We start from the raw sequence: 15,716 nt of genomic DNA, 5'->3' as shown, positions 1-15,716 counted from the left end.
CTGCAGGCTGTTCTGAGGTACCCCGGGTGAGGACCGTCGGAGTTGGCGCGTGGTTGCGACAGGTGCAAAGGCGGAGAGATTGTAAAATGCACTCCGCCCTCGGGACAGTTCGCGGCCTGCGCCGAGCCTCCATTTCTGCCTTTGTAAGGGGCTTGCGAGGAACGCGACTTGAAGGATCCAGATTCCTCCGGGCCCCAGCATTGGGGGGCCAGGTTTGATTCTACCCGCTCTCCCAGGCAGGCCGGGCGGGGGAGCAGCTGGGAAGATGACGTAATGTGCTCACAGCTCGCTCCGGGGGCGACCAGCAAGCGGGGGCGGAGAGTGTTAACCCTTCAACCCCCAGCCGGTGGATGGAATAGCTTGTAGAAGCCGACCCAACGGAAAAAGGAGCGACGCCTTTAAGCCTGGGGAGGAAGGTTGGGCTGAGGACCCGGAGGCCTCTCTTCGCATTCGCTAAGAGCCCGCGAGGGGTGGGGCCTTGCTATGCAAATCTAAGCTGCTGATCGATGACGCGCCATCACCCCACGCGCCGCTTCGCGCGCCGATTGGTCACGAAGAGCCTGGTCCCATTGACAACAAACAAGGGGGCGCGCGGCCTGAGGGCGGGGCCGCAGAGGGCGCGGGTTGGGGCGGGGTAATCCCGCCCCGCCCCTCCCGCGCGGCGCAAACATGGCGGAAGCTGGCACCGGCCGGTGAGGCGGTACCGGGAGAAGGCTGTCGGGTGTCATGGGCGGTGGCGGCGGCACCGCCCCCGCGTCTCCCTGAGCGGGACGGTAGGGCGGCCTTCGAGCCGAGCCCGGCGATGGACGAGAGCGGCGAGCTGGGCGGTCTGGAGACCATGGAGACGCTCACAGAGCTGGGCGACGAGCTGACCCTGGGGGACATCGATGGTGAGTGGTGGGTGGGCGGGTGGGAGTGCGGGGGCGCGCGGGGAGGAAGGGGTTACGGCAGCGCGCGGGTGCGCGTGCGCCCACCCCCCGCAGCCCCGGTTAGCGCGGGAAGAATCAGCACGCGCGGTCGGCCCGGCGGAACCCGTCCTTTTCAAGCGCTGCGGGTTCTGCGGCGCCGCGTGTCCGGAAGCGGAGCGGGGGTCGTGGGGCCGGAGCGCGGAGCCGGGGGCGTCGCAAGTGTCCGGCGGGAGCGGCCTGAGGAGAGCGCGCGGCCGCCGCCTCCCTTGCGCGCCTACACGAGCCGCCCGGGTCCCGCTCTCCCGTTGCTCGCGGCTCCTCATCGCACCTGTCACTCCCCCGCCCGGCTGCGGAGGCGGCTTTGGGATCACCGAAACGGGGTCCCCAGGCTCTGCGCTCTCATCTGTGGTCTTCCCGGGGTTGACCCGCGGCCGGGTCTCCTGGCGTTCAGGGAAACTTTGGGCAGGGAGCGGCTGCAGAAGCAAGTTGCTGATGAAGCGAGCGGTGGCGGCGGAGTGTGGACGCTTCTCTTGGGAATGGAGACCCGGGCGCTCCTGCTGTCGCGCTGCAAAGGGAATTGAGCAGCGAGAATTTTGAGTTGTGGCCCTTCGGGGACAGGCTGGGGAGCGGGTAGCCTTTGTTCCGGCGACCTTAACAGCGGAGTGGAAGAGCTGGTAGGAGCCCAGGGATTCTCTCTTGCAGTGTTCTCATTTTGTGACCATGGGAATCCAAAGTTTGGAGAGGGTCAGCCCCTTGCCCAAGGTCAACCAGCTGGTTACAGAGCCCATTTCCTGGGCTAGTGTTTGTATCACTATATCAGGCTTTCACCTGACCCCTGGGGGTGAAGAGTCCAATGAACAGGTTTATAACCATAATAGTAACTCTCAGGAGTTGGGCTCTTCCGATGTTCTAGTCCCCCAATTCTTTATATTGTTTCACTTACTTCTCACTGCAGTCCCATGGGAGACTGAGGCCAGATGTTTGCTTGTTTAAGGTCACTCACCTTAGATTGCCCAGAACCCGTGCTCTTAAGCACTAACTCAAGTGCATTGTGCTCTTGAGTTTATAAAGTGCAATCATGTCCAGGATTACATTATGGTCTTCTAGGCAGGAAGGGCGGCTCCATCCCCATCGTACAGATGAAGACACCGAGGCAGCAGAAGATTCTCTTCTAGGGGAAAAGATTAAGTGGCAGCGGCTAATTGGAAAGGATCTCTTTCTCATTTTGCTTCTGTGACATTTAACCCCTTGACTTGTCCTTGCCTTCTGTTTTTGGTCATCCTGGCAGTGAGCTAAGACCCTTAATTGAAGCCCCAGGTCTAACCACAGATTTTTCCATTAAGTGCTCCTAAATACAGAGATGTGTTAACAAATGGAGAAGAAAGGTTCTTGGAATTTAACAAGGGCAGCTAACATGTTTTGAGCGTTTATGTGGCAGGCACTGTGTTAAGCACTCGTACACATTAATGTTCTCAATCCTTAACAACAGTTTTCATCAAGTAGATAACATCTTTTATACTACTCTCATCTCCATTTGTAGATCCTGAAACAGAGGTTCAGGGTGGTTCATTAACTTCCCCAAGGTTACCTAGCCAGTAAGAAGTAAGTCTGAGGCTGCCTACCAGCCAGCTCACACGAAGAAATTCATGTGCATTTTGCCTTCTCATTCCATAACTGATTCTTGTTTATCTTAATTTGTAATGTGTTAAATTTCCTAGTGGTTAAGTATTAGCCTTTCCTCTGTAGATTTCTGAGTAAAATATACATTCTGGAAACTACCACAGTGGTTTGATGGCTTCACAGGTCCCCATACCAGATTTGGGAAAACATGACTCCCTGTCTTCAATTGGTCAACAAGCATTTAAGTGCCAGCTCTGGTTTCTGAGCTGTAGGGAACATGAAAGATAGGAAAGAGAATTTTTGGCCTCATGGAACTTAAGATGAATAACAATAAAACTGTAATGCTAAGTATAGAATGGCTTAGAACAGGACAACAGAGCATCCTGGAGTGGAACAAGGCCCTGGAGATCAACTAACACAACAGGTTTCTTTGTTGGCCTTACAGTATGTTTGTTTTAAAAAACAAACAAAAAACACTTTGAGCCAACATTTAAAAATGTGGCTATTTCACGTAAAAATCCTGACTTGGGCATCCCTTGAAAAAGACACAGATCTCACTTCCAAGACGCCTCCCTTGCCTACGCAGTCTAAATTAGTCTGGAGTTATTTTATTTTCTTAGTTGCTCAGTTGTTTTATTTAATAGTTGCTCAGAGCAGTAAGTGAAAGTCAAAATTGAAGGAGCTTGGTAAAGACTGCCATACCAGGAAGACCACTCCAAGGAGGTAGCCTTTGACCGGGGTCTTGGAGCACAAGAAGGGTTGGATAGGCTGAAGGCAAGTGGTCTGCAGTTACAGATATCCCTGTATTTTACTTACACATCCATTCCCCCTCAAGAATGTCAGCTCCACGAGGGCCAGGTCCTTTTCTTTCCTTCATGCTGTATTTCTTGCACTTAGAACTAAATATTTGTGGAGTGCCTGAATGAATCCAGTGACCTTGGGCTGGGCAGGATTCTAAGTTGTAATAGACACAGCCCCTGGGGTTGGGTTAGATCAGTTGCTTCTAGGAGCCAGTCAGGTAAGGAAGAAGAGACTGAGTATGAATACATACACTTACTTTGTGTGTGTGATGGGGGCTGGTACTTGGCAACCTGCTGGAGCTCTCATGCCTGCCTCCAGGAAGTCTAGGTGGGCAAGAATGCTTCACTGGGCCATTTCGTTCTTGCTGTAATCCATGAGTGCCCTTCGAGGTTGTGAGTCCAAGGAGGCCACATCCATCCATTTATTCAGCACATCTCTTAGGTGGCTTCTCAGTACCCCTATGATGGACAGAGTGCAGAGGATAGCTTTGAACAAGGCATACACAGGAAACACAAGCTGAACAAGTAACTGAAATGAACACTTCTGGCGGGACACATGAAGAAAATAAAATGGACCCATGTTATAGAGAATGACCAGGGCAGACTAATTTAGACTGGGTAGGCAAGGGAGGCCCCTTGGAAGTGAGATCTGTTGTCTTTTTTCCAAGGGATGCCCAAGTCAGGATTTTTACGTGAAATAGCCACATTTTTAAATGTTGGCTCAAAGTGTTTTTTGTTTGTTTTTTAAAAGAAACATACTGTAAGGCCAACAAAGAAACCTGTTGTGTTAGTTGATCTCCAGGGCCTTGTTCCACTCCAGGATGCTCTGCTGTCCCAGGCCCCCAAGGCCCCTGTTGATAGAATGTCTAGAGCACTTTCTTTTGTGGCAGATAGCTGTGTTACGAGAACGTGCCTCATGTATTGTGATAAACCAGGTCTTCTGGAAGGGCAGAAAGGTGAGATATTTTTCCACTGGGATCAGGAAAGGCACAGTGATGGAGGTGTCCTTCTCATGAGACCCAGCAGGGTAGGTGGCAGAATCAGCGTGACAAGCACATGGCAGAGGAGGATCAAGCTGCCTTAGAGATAAAGGACTGCTAGTGAGTTCTTGGACTCTATGGTGGTGTGTGTGTGTGTAAGGAAATGATAGAAGATAAGGTCTGGAAGGTGAGTTGGAGCCAAACTGGAAAGTCTTCATACCTAATGCACGTGTTTTGTGGAATGTAGAGGGAACTGCTGAGGATTTTTAAGTAGAGTGATGACACATTAGTCACAGATTTTAAGAAAATTTAAGTGTGGTGATGGGCAAGGAAGATTGGAGTGAGGGAGACCAGTTAGGAGGGAACTGCGGGCATCCGGGTGTGGCATGATGATACTAAGAGGGTGATGGGGTTGGGATAGGAAGTGGCCGTCGTGCAAGATGGTGGACATAACAGGATGGGGCCTCAGCGAAGGCCTCACCCTGAAGGCAGAGCAGAGGTGGAATTCTAAGATCCCATCATAGCTTTGATCCTGGGGCACTGGGCAAGTTCAGAAGCCAGCAGGAAGAGCTGGTTTGGGGGGATGATAAACATTTGTCTTTAACTGGGCAGAAATTGAGGTGCTGGTGGCTGTGGGCGGGGGGGGGCGTCATTCACTAGGAAATCAGAGGCCAGTACTCGGGAGAAGGTCAAAACTGGGGATGGAGATTGAGGAGTAGTCACTGGAGTTGAGGCTAGAGGTGAGAGAAGATAGAACTGGGAGGTCAGATCAGTTGAGGAAAGTGTAATAAAAACTAAGGGAGGGAGAGCTTTTCAAGGAGTGGGTTAGTGGATGATGGGAATAGTGGTGCAGAGGACAGCAGGGATGGCAGGGCCGTGAAAGGAGTCATGGGATTTGGCAATTAGGAGGTCGACATTTGACAGAGCAGTCAGATGGAGGGGTCCAAGTCTAGATAAGCCAGAAAGACGTCAGGACTGAGTGGGTGATGGCAAGTAGAGGCAGCTGTTTTCTTTAGAGAAGGTTGAAGAAACTTTTCAGTGAGCTCATTTACTTTCTGTCCTTGGATTTGCCTTATTCTGAACACTTCACCTAAATGGAATCATACAGTATGTGGCTTCCTTCACTTAGCATAGTGTTGAGGTTCATCTGTGTTGTAGCCTAGTGTTTCGTTGTGTGGAGACATCATGTTTTATTTATCCATTAATCAGTTGATAGACATCTAGGTTGTTTCCACTTTTTGGCTCTTATAAATGAAGCAGCTAGGAACATTTGTGTACAAGCTTTTGTTTGGGTGGAGGTTTCCATTTCTCTTGAGTTTGTTTTTTTCCTCGGACTTATAATAGCACCAGTTATTCACTTGCTTACTTTCCATGTTCTGGCAATGAATTCAGCCCTAATTCTTGTGACAGAAACTCTCAGTAGGGTGTTAGTTGCTTTTATCTCCCTTGTCGCCATCTCTTCTGAAGCCCTCCCTCTTTTTGCCCCATCTGATGTTTGTCTAGCTCTACTGTCCCACACTTATTGTGGGATTACTTTAGCCATTACCCTGGGGGGGGTGATATTGAAGCCCCTGTTCCCTAGTTTTTGGTTTTTTTACTCCCTAGTTTTGATGGAGCACATCCTCTGGTAGCTTCCTAAGAAAGAGTACATTAGAGGTAAATTTAGGGGGGGGAGGCCTTGTCTGTCTTAAAATATCTTTTTTCTAACCTCACACCAATTTGATAGTTTGGGTGAGTTTAGAATTTTAGGTTGGACATAATTTTGTATCAGAAGTTTGAAGGCATTGCCTAATTGTCTTCTCGTTTCTGGTAGTTGAGAAATCGGGTATCATTCGATTCCTGGTCCTTTTGTGCCACCTGTTTTCACTTCTGGAAATTTGTAGGATCTTTATCCTTGGTGTTCTGAATTCCATGGTGATATACACTGATGTGACCGAACTGTCACTCACTGTACCTACTTGGGGGGCTCACTCTGTCAGACACCTGCATTCATGCACTCCTCCTGCTGGTAGCCCACCCCAAGCCCCAGCCTGCGGAGGAACTTCCAGTTCCTGAGCCTTTGGGTAGCACTGCCTGGTCCTCTGCTGTCTTTCTCCCTGCAGTCAGCTCCATCTTTGGCAGAGACCACAACACTACCTAACACTGAAGAGGTGCTCTGTAAAGGTGTGTCTGACAAGGATAGCACTTCAGGCTCAGGGTGTTGTGTGGGCCCACGGCCAGGTGTCCAGATCCAAGGGGAGTTTGGAGTGGCCAACCTGATGAGCCAGGGTTGAGTGTTGGGAGGGTGTGGCCAGCACACCACTGGGAGGCTGAGGTGCGGAGAGGGTGGAAACCGATTACACGTTTCTCCAGTGAGTCATGTTTGGGGAAACTGCTCAGTGAGGTGAAGCATAGATTTTTTACCCATGTGTAGATCTTTTTCATGACATAAACTTTGTTTTGACACTTGAAAATATATCACTGTCGCTAATGTTTGGGTAGAATGAGCTACTGTTGCTCACAGCTTATTTATTTTCTACCTGATTTTAGCTCCTGATCTCATCTAGTTCTGTTTCGTGGGATAAAGTTTTCTGGGATTGCTCAGACCACTGAACCAGTCTCCTTGGGTTTCTCCTTCTCCTCGGATCTGTTTGGCTGTGCCCTTGACAAACAACTGTTCTGCATTCACACCTAGGCCTTTGGCCTAATGTTACTGAACAGTCTTTTCTGTCGTTCTCCTACTCAACTCATGTATTGGCATTTAAAAAAATATATTTCGTGTGTCTCCACTGGATCTTTTCTTTCCTCCAATTCATAATTTAAAAAGTTCTTAACTTGATTCAAAAAGGGCTTTCTGACTATCAAAGTATCTGTATTCTCTGGATTGTCTGAACTTTATTATTAATGTGTGCACAAATTGTAACGTTTTCACATACCGGTTGCTAGGTGTTGAGTAACCGGGGGTAATCCACCCGAATAGGCAGGCCCTTACATATCCACGTCCCGTGGAACATTTGCATCATTTGCAGCTTTTCATCAACATAAATACTATTGTTCTGAACACGTAGGAGCAAGTCACTTTGGAGTCAGTTGCTTGGTGCGTGTTTCCCGAAGAGGACTCTACATCACGAGGTGGGTTACAGCTCCTTCACACTACCAGCCATGGCCCTTCCAGTTTGGAAACTCTCCAGTGCTCTACATTACTCTAATTACTGTGCTGATTGGAAAATATTTGTATATCTTCAAAAAGGCAATGTGTTCATATGGCGAAATAAAAACACGTGAGAGGGGACTGTGAAAAGTTGTGCTCTCAGCCCTGCCCCCATCTGCTTAGCACCCACCAGCTCCGCCTCCTCGCAAGTAATTCATTCTGTGGTTTCTTTTACCTTCTTCAAAACTTCCTTAATGCAAATATAAGCAGATAGGTGTGGATTTTAATACTTGCTCCCCTTTTTTATCTCCGCACAGATAGGTAGCATGCAACAAGCTTTGTTCTTCTGCGCTCTGCATTTGTTTTTTTTTTTCACTTAACTGTGTATTAGAGATCTTTCCACTCTTCATTGCTGCATGATTTTCCATTTCATGGATGCACGGTAACAGATGCATCCGGTCCCTTTGATGGACATTTGAGGGTGTTTCCAGTCCTGCTATTAAAGACAATGCCAGGACGCAACATATTTTAAGAAAAAAGAAAAAGAAGATAACAGGAGAGGAAGAAAAGGGGAGTATGTCAGAGGGGGAAACGAACCATGAGAGATGATGGACTCTGAAAAACAAACTGAGGGTTCTAGAGGGGAGGGGGGTGGGGGGATGGGTTAGCCTGGTGATGGGTATTGAGGAGGGCACGTTCTGCATGGAGCACTGGGTGTTATGAACAAACAATGAATCATGGAACACTGCACCAAAAACTAATGATGTAATATATGGTGATTAACATAACAATAAAAAAATTAAAAAAAAAAAAGACAATGCCAAGGGTGCCTGGGTGGTTCAGTTGTTGAACGTCTGCTTTTGGCTCAGGTCATGATCCCAGTGTCCTGGGATTGAGCCCCGCGTTGGGCTCCCTGTTCCGTGGGAAGCCTTCTTCTCCCTCTCGCACTCCCCCTGCTTGTGTTCCCTCTCTCCCTGTGTCTCTCTCTGTCAAATAAATAAAATCTTAAAAAAAAAAGACAGTGCGGGGCACGTGGGTGACTCTGTTGGTTAAGCATCCAATTCTTGATCTCACAGGTCTTGATCTCAGGGTTTTGAGTTCAAGCTCCGAGTTGGGCTCCACGCTGGGTGAGGAGCCTACTTAAAAAAAGAAAAATTCAAAAAACCCAAAACAATGCTACAGTAACTCGCTTTGTAAATTCATAATTTCACACATGTGCAGGTGTAAGTATGGGATAAATGATCAGAAGTGAGATTGCTGGGTCCACGTGGAGATGGGGATACCTCATAGATGCCACAGAATCAAATTATATAAAACATATAAAAGGAAGGGGCAGGAACTAACATTCTGTTCTGGCCCTGTGCATTTTCGATTTTGAGAAATCCTGGGAAACTGCTGTCCACAGTGGATGTACCAATTTACACCACCACCAGTGTGTAGAAGAGGGCCTGTTTCCCCCTTGGTGTCCCTGCAGAGTCCAGAACTCTGGTCCCTTTATTCTGCCTGTCCTTGCCACACGTGTGCCATTTCAGAGCTCATGCCACTCCCTCAGCCCCCGGCAGTACACATGTAGCGATCCCTCTGTCCGGGCCTCCCGGTGCCTCATTGACTTTTCTGTATTCGAGACCCCTGGGCGGTCCACTGGTAGTGACCAGCTTTCTGAATGATCCCCTCCTGTGCCTCAGATGTTCCCTTTGCTGGCCGAGGACCCTTGTGCTTGTGACCTCTGCCACTTTTGGTTTCTCGGAGTGATCCTTCATCTGGTTCGCTTGCTCTCTTTACTTTTAAAATTGCTCCTTGGGGCACCTGGGTGGCTCAGGCTGTTGAGTGTCCGACTCTTGGTCTCAGCTTGGGTCTTGATCTCAGGGTTGTAGGTTTGGGCCCCACGTTGGGCTCCATGCCCAGCATGGAGCCTACTTAAAAAAATGCTCCTTAATGTTCAGCCATTCCTTATTTTCAGCTCTGGGGACTTGAAAAATGATTTTTTGTTTTACATTGTTTTGTTGGGACTCTCTTCTCTGTCTGGGCTCTCTTTCATGTAGCTTCATGGTGGCAGCCCTTGCTGGCGTGAAATTTCAGTGTGTCCTCTTAGAGAAAAATTTGGGGGCTTTCCATCACTATAAATGTTCTGGAAGTTGCTTCCATTCATTGTAATTCTCTTAAGACTACTTTTCACCAAAATCGGCAGACATTTTAGGGAGTACCCTTTGTTATAAACAGCTCAGTTCTCATAATACCTACTTTTGAACTTTATTTTTTTTAAAGATTTTATTTTATTTGACAGACAGCGAGGGAGGGAATACAAGCAGGGGGAGTGGTAGATGGAGAAGAAGGCTTCTGCAGAGCAGGGAGCCCAATGCGGGGCTTGATCCCAGGACTCTGGGATCATGACCTGAGCCACCCAGGCGCCCCTACCTTTGAACTTTAAAAGTCACTGGTGTTCTCTAGATGAATATGACTCGTCTTTATTAGTTATTGACTGTCCCTGCAGTCACCTCTACTTTTCTATCCTTCACTAGGTTTTGCAATCGCTGTGTCTAGGCAGGCCTGCAGTTGAGACCTTAACATAGGGCCTGTGTTGTGCTGGGCTCTGGGTACAGCACTGGCCAGGTAAGCAAGGACCCTGCCCTCACGCAGTGTATATGGCCCTTTACATATGTCGTTTCCTGATGTGCTTTTTAATCCTTCCTCCCAATTCTGTGGTACGCTACAGATGAGAAACTGAGGCCTAGATCACACAACTACTAAGTGGTAGAATGGTGACCTCACTCCAGAGTGAGGTCTAAATCCAAACCCGTGTACTTTTCCTGTATCTTGTGCTACATCTCTGTCTGATGTAAGCGAGCTTCCAGGTTGCAAACACAAGCTGGTGTGGTGGGCAAAGGCCAGAGAGACCCTGGATCCTCTGCTCAGGTACACACTTAGGGACATGTGTTTATCAAGAGGGGTTTGCTCTGTGCTTGTGATGAAGTTTTAGAATATAAGTTTGGTTCAGTGGGGTGGAGTCTGGAGCTGATGACCAAGAAAGAATTCTTGAGACGTCTTTGGTGCAAAATGGTGGTTTACTAAAGCACAGGACAGGACCCATGGGCAGAAAGAGCTGCTGCCCCGGGGTTGTGAGGGGTGGCTGATTATGTACGAGGGGTTGGGAAGGGTAAGGATTATGTATTATGTGTTACTCTTGTATGTACTATGTATATACATAGTATTATATACTGTGGGGCTGGGAAAGGTAAGGAAAGGGAGGTTTCAGAAGGATTTTTGTATGTTAAAGAAGACTCACAGGATACAGGAGGCCTTGCCATTGTCAAGTTAAGGTTGTTTACCCCTCTAGTAAGGCATTAACATTAAGATAGTTGGGAACTTCCCAGAAGAATGTCACACATGTCCCACCCAGGAGTGGGAGGTGGAGGGAGGTTGCAGGGTGTTGGCTTATGCTTTGTCTCCAGCCAGCCTTCTGTTCCCTCATCATCCCCCCCCCCTCCCGAACAATTTTGACCCTTCAATCTTTAAGGTTGTTGAAGGTGGAAGGTCTCATCTTCTGTAATGTCTTCCTGCTGAACAGGGGAATAGAGATGTCCCTACCTATGGGTCAATACTGGTCAGTTGGGGAATGTTTAGGGAGTTACAAAAGGGGGAGGCAGCTGAATCCAACGCGGTCAACATATGTGAACCTCCTTGAGTAGAAAGGATCATGTGTTAGCTGGAAGTTACGGCAGTGAAGGAGTCTTGACGCTAGGCACGGAGACACCAGAAATGACAACATAAGGTTAATATTATAATGAGAAAGAGGAGTCTGAATAAAAGATCTTTGATAGTTGACCTTTGACAATTTTCTTGCAGTCCAGGAGTTTAAAGCAATCACTAAAGGAAAGAGATCATTTAAAGGACCAATTTGAGTGTTCATGTCAGGTAGAAACCCAGAAGTCTTTTGTGGTAATCTGGACCGTACACACAGCATTCTGTCTGTATACTAGCACAAGTTCTACCTTGTGCAGCAGTTAAAACATCTAGTGCTATTCTATTTTGTAGAACTGCTTTATGCATTTGAGTCATTTAAGTATTTAGTAGAGGAATACTGTTTTGGATATCATTTAGGGCTTTGACCATGTGTCAAACAACATTCTCCAGTCTCAAAGAGGTACAAGGTTGGGTGCTAGGTGGTTATACCAGTGAGACACAGAACATGTCCACCATGGTTTTAAATTTCAAGGGTTAGCTGGGTTGGTGAAGGTTTTAATGTGTCCATGCATCCAGGCAAAACCCAGAGTACAGTGGCCTATCCAGCCTGGGGGAAGCCATGGCCACAGGTTAGAGCTGCATAGCCACTGGGTCCCAGCCAGGAGCCAGCCATCTAATACTGGGCCTCCTGGAACTGCAGTCAGGATTTTAAGGGCTACTCGATTTTGGAGGGCCATTTTTTTGAACATGCAATAATTTCAGGTCCGTATTTGACTGGGGAGTTATGGCTTGATAATAATCCCCTTTTCTTTAAAGAAATTACTCCAAGGGCATGTAAGACTAGAAAGACATATTTGGAGTCAGTATAAATCCTTTTTTTTTTTTTTTTTAGATTTTATTTATTTAAGAGACAGAGATAGTGAGAGAGAGCACAAGTGGGGAGGAGAGAGAGAAGCAGGCTCCCCAACAGAGCAAGGAGCCTGATGCAGGACTCGATCCCAGGACCCCAGAATCATGACCTGAGCTGAAGGCAGACGCTTAACCTACTGAGCCACCCAGGCGCCCTGCAGTCAGTATAAATATTTTTAAGGCTTTGCCAATAGCAAAGCACAGGTGGGCGCTATTAATTCAGACATGTTTGCTGAATGACTATAGCATACCCAGCTTTTCTTATTCCTTTTTCCAGGAAACTATTGTCATCAGTAAATCAGCTGTCATTTGCAATTTTATTTTACTTTTATTTTTTTTTTAAGATTTTATTTATTTATTTGAGAGAGAGAGAATGAGAGATAGGAAGCACGAGAGGGAAGAGGGTCAGAGGGAGAAGCAGACTCCCCGTGGAGCAGGGAGCCCGATGCGGGACTCGATCCCAGGACTCCAGGATCATGACCTGAGCCGAAGGCAGTCACTTAACCGACTGAGCCACCCAGGCGCCCTCATTCGCAATTTTAATAGGGGTGTCTTAAATCTGGTCAACTCAATAACCTCTGAACAGTTACGCTCTATAAAAGTACAGTGGTCGGGTCCAGGTATAAGGGTAGCTGGGTTTAAAGTTTGACAGGTTTTAAGTGTTATTTCAGGCATCTCTATAAGTATTGCCTGATATTTAGTAAGTCGGCCTCCCATCATCTGTTGGTGGCCTTTGGTCTCTAAGGCATTCTGAATCTGATGTGGAAGTCATTCCAGTCAGGGACTGTCCCGAAGTGAGCTTGGAGGCTCCTTTTACCAGGAGCAGTGTTGTAGGCTCAGCTAAAGCCTTTGTTTGCAATTGTACATCCATGGAGGTGGCTTGGAGACAAAACCAAGAAGCCCTTTTTGTTTGAGGTAGAGCATTAATACCCTAATTATAAGGACTCACTGGCAAGTGGGATTAGACTTGTCAAGAGATAAGGTCATCCCCAGGTGCATCATCCAGTCCAATCATAAAGTGGGGTCATCCATTACCTCCACAAGTCTATAGTTAACCCTACAGAGTGGGGTATGCTCTGGCTTTTAGGGGATGATTTCATCATCCTGGCCACAGAGAATTGGTCAGGGTGCTAGTGGAGTGATACAGTTGTTGGGGATTGATCCCATTTTCCAGTTGTTCAAATAATCATATGCCCACGGGGTCCTGTTATTATCCCCTGGAATAAAAAGCACAAAGACTGTCTATATGAGCTTTTGTGGCAATTTCTCTGAAGTTTACCTCAAGTTGTTTAACTTAAGCAAACATTTAAGGATAATCAAAACCAGGATTTAACATCTGCAGGGGTGGGTTATTGAAACGTAATTTTTCTCTCTAAAATAGTCCTCATTTCCAGATATAGCCAAATCAGGGCTAATTTGAAAAACAAGTCCAATTTTAACAAACTTGGCCTAATCATTTACATAAGCTCAGCAAGAATAGTGATTGATCATATAGATCTTTTTAGAATGTGCTTTGCTGGAACTTATTTATAAGGAATCTCTAGGTTGAACTTTCAGTAGCCTCTCCCGGTCAGAAGCCAAGCCAAGCCAAGTACTTGCCATTAGACGTGCCTGCAGTACCTGCAGATTTGGGCGAATTCCTCTTCACGGAGATCCCCAAAGTATCCTGAGGTTTCTGCACCTGCCCGGAGGTGACATTCTTTACTCACCTGGTGAGGCTGCTGGGAACTCTGTAAGCAAGGTATCAGGCCAACAGTTCCAAGAAGCTTTATGGCTCCAGGTTTGATAAAGTCAACCTTAGTTCCTTAAAGCTGTTTGGTCATATCTGAGTCTATGCATGTCTCTCTCAAATAGGACATTCCAGTCAAAACCTTGGTAAAATAACCAATGTTTCCGATGGTGTCCTGTTACAAGGGTAAGAGATTCTTACATGAACTTATGCAAATGACTGTGATTGCCGTGGATGAAAGAGTACTTACTGAGACCTTTTTAATTTTAGAGGGTTCAGGTAGAGAGAAAAGTTAAATGCTTCCGTTTGTTTACAAATGAGTATTTTATCACGTTTCTGTAAGTCATTGACATCTTAAGAGAAAGTCTCCTTAGTCTGGAAGAGTAAACATTAGAGAGCCAGCAAAGTTTCAGGCAAGAGTGACAAAACTATAATCATCTTTTAGTTCATTTAGTCCCATGTTTCTATTTGTTGTTTTATTTGAACGCAGCTTTAGTTAGTTCTGGAAATTTTTTTTTTTTTTTAAGATTTTATTTATTTATTTGACAGGAGAGACAGCGAGAGCAGGAACACAAGCAGGGGGAGTGGAAGAGGGGGAAGCAGGCTTCCCGCCGAGCAGGGAGCCCGATGTGGGACTCGATCCCAGGATCCTGGGATCATGACCTGAGCCGAAGGCAGACGCCCAACGACTGAGCCACCCAGGCGCCCCAGTTCTGGAAATTCTTACCCATTTTAGTTTTAGGATTTTAAAGATATTGAATACCTACCTGTATTTGTCCTAAAAGTCCTTTTTGTGAATCTCCTTGAAGATGACACTCATTTTGCAAGAGAGTAAGAACAATTATAAATGACCAAAAATCAGAATAGACATGGTTAAAGATCTGATGAGATGGGAGTTTACAATATAGCTGGCAAGGAAATCAGGTTATTTCTGTGACACATAATACTTCAATAGCCAGAATATCGAGTGATGGTGCTTATATTAAAACATTAAAACTTGAGGCACCTGGGTGGCTCAGTCGTTAGGCGTCCGCCTTCGACTCAGGTCATAATCCCGGGGTCTTGGGATCGAGCCCCGCATCGGGTTCCCTGCTCAGAGGGAAGCCTTCTTCTCCCTCTCCCACTCCCCCTGCTTGTGTTCCCTCTCTCGCTGTGTCTCTCTCTGTCAAAAAAATAAATAAAATCTTTAAAAAAAAACCCACTAAAACTTTAGGAATTGCATATAGCCTCTAGAATAGTTATAGCATTTACCCAAATGTTACCTAAGGCTTATCATTTGTTTAACAGTACTTCTGGAGTGACTTAGCATACCAAATAAAAGGCCTAATGAGTTAAAGAGACTTCATTTACAATTTAAATCTTGGGAAGTTTGTTAAAACCTTAGAAAGTTATATAGCACATGCGCTTGAATAGGATTACAGATCATTACAAAACAATTATTTTTATTAACCAAGGTGACAATAAGAGATTTGAAAGGCAAATAAATATGTAGGGTTCTATAGTTGTTAGCAAAACTTAGCTCCTTTAATATTGAGAAGTTTTAACCAAGTGATTGAAGACCTGATGACGAAACATATAGAAACTGGTTTTCTGGACAGACAAGAACAAAAACCTTTGTTTACATTTTCTTACCCAGAGCAGATGAACAATTCAAGAAACCTTGTCTTTTGAACAGAAGAGAATTTCAGTCTTACACCAGTGTACCTTTAAAATAAAAATAAATAAATAAAAATAAAAATCCATTCATTTCAATCTTAGTCCATCCTGACCACACCTAAAATTCCTTTCCAAAGATTTCCCATCATTCTTAATTACATTTAGCAGAATTTTGCACTCTTAGAAACCTTAATCTCCAGTGAAGACTAGGTAGAACCAATTGTGAACTGTTACACCAGAATTCTTTTAGACGGCAAATTTGTGAATCAGTTAAGCACAAGCATGTTTACCAACAGATTTAAG

General features: G+C 46.2%; 1 protein-coding gene across 2 annotated transcripts in view; it reads left to right on the top strand.

Moving 5' to 3' along the window:
* Positions 1-607: 607 nt before the first annotated feature.
* The window catches only part of SREBF2 (sterol regulatory element binding transcription factor 2), a 66,464-nt gene continuing 51,355 nt past the window's right edge, over positions 608-15,716 (top strand). For both annotated transcript variants that reach the window (XR_003519779.2, XM_027592886.2), the window contains exon 1: positions 608-890. Coding sequence is in view for 1 of the 2 variants with exons in the window: in XM_027592886.2 (XP_027448687.1) it covers positions 803-890 (88 nt within the window). In the remaining variant the exon portion in view is untranslated. The remainder of the gene's footprint in view (positions 891-15,716) is intronic.

Source organism: Zalophus californianus, chromosome 9, assembly GCF_009762305.2.
Source record: "Zalophus californianus isolate mZalCal1 chromosome 9, mZalCal1.pri.v2, whole genome shotgun sequence".
In the NCBI taxonomy this organism is placed as follows: Eukaryota; Metazoa; Chordata; class Mammalia; order Carnivora; family Otariidae; genus Zalophus; species Zalophus californianus.
The sequence above is the reverse complement of the archived record's forward strand: the minus strand, read 5'-3'. Positions and strand labels throughout refer to the sequence as shown.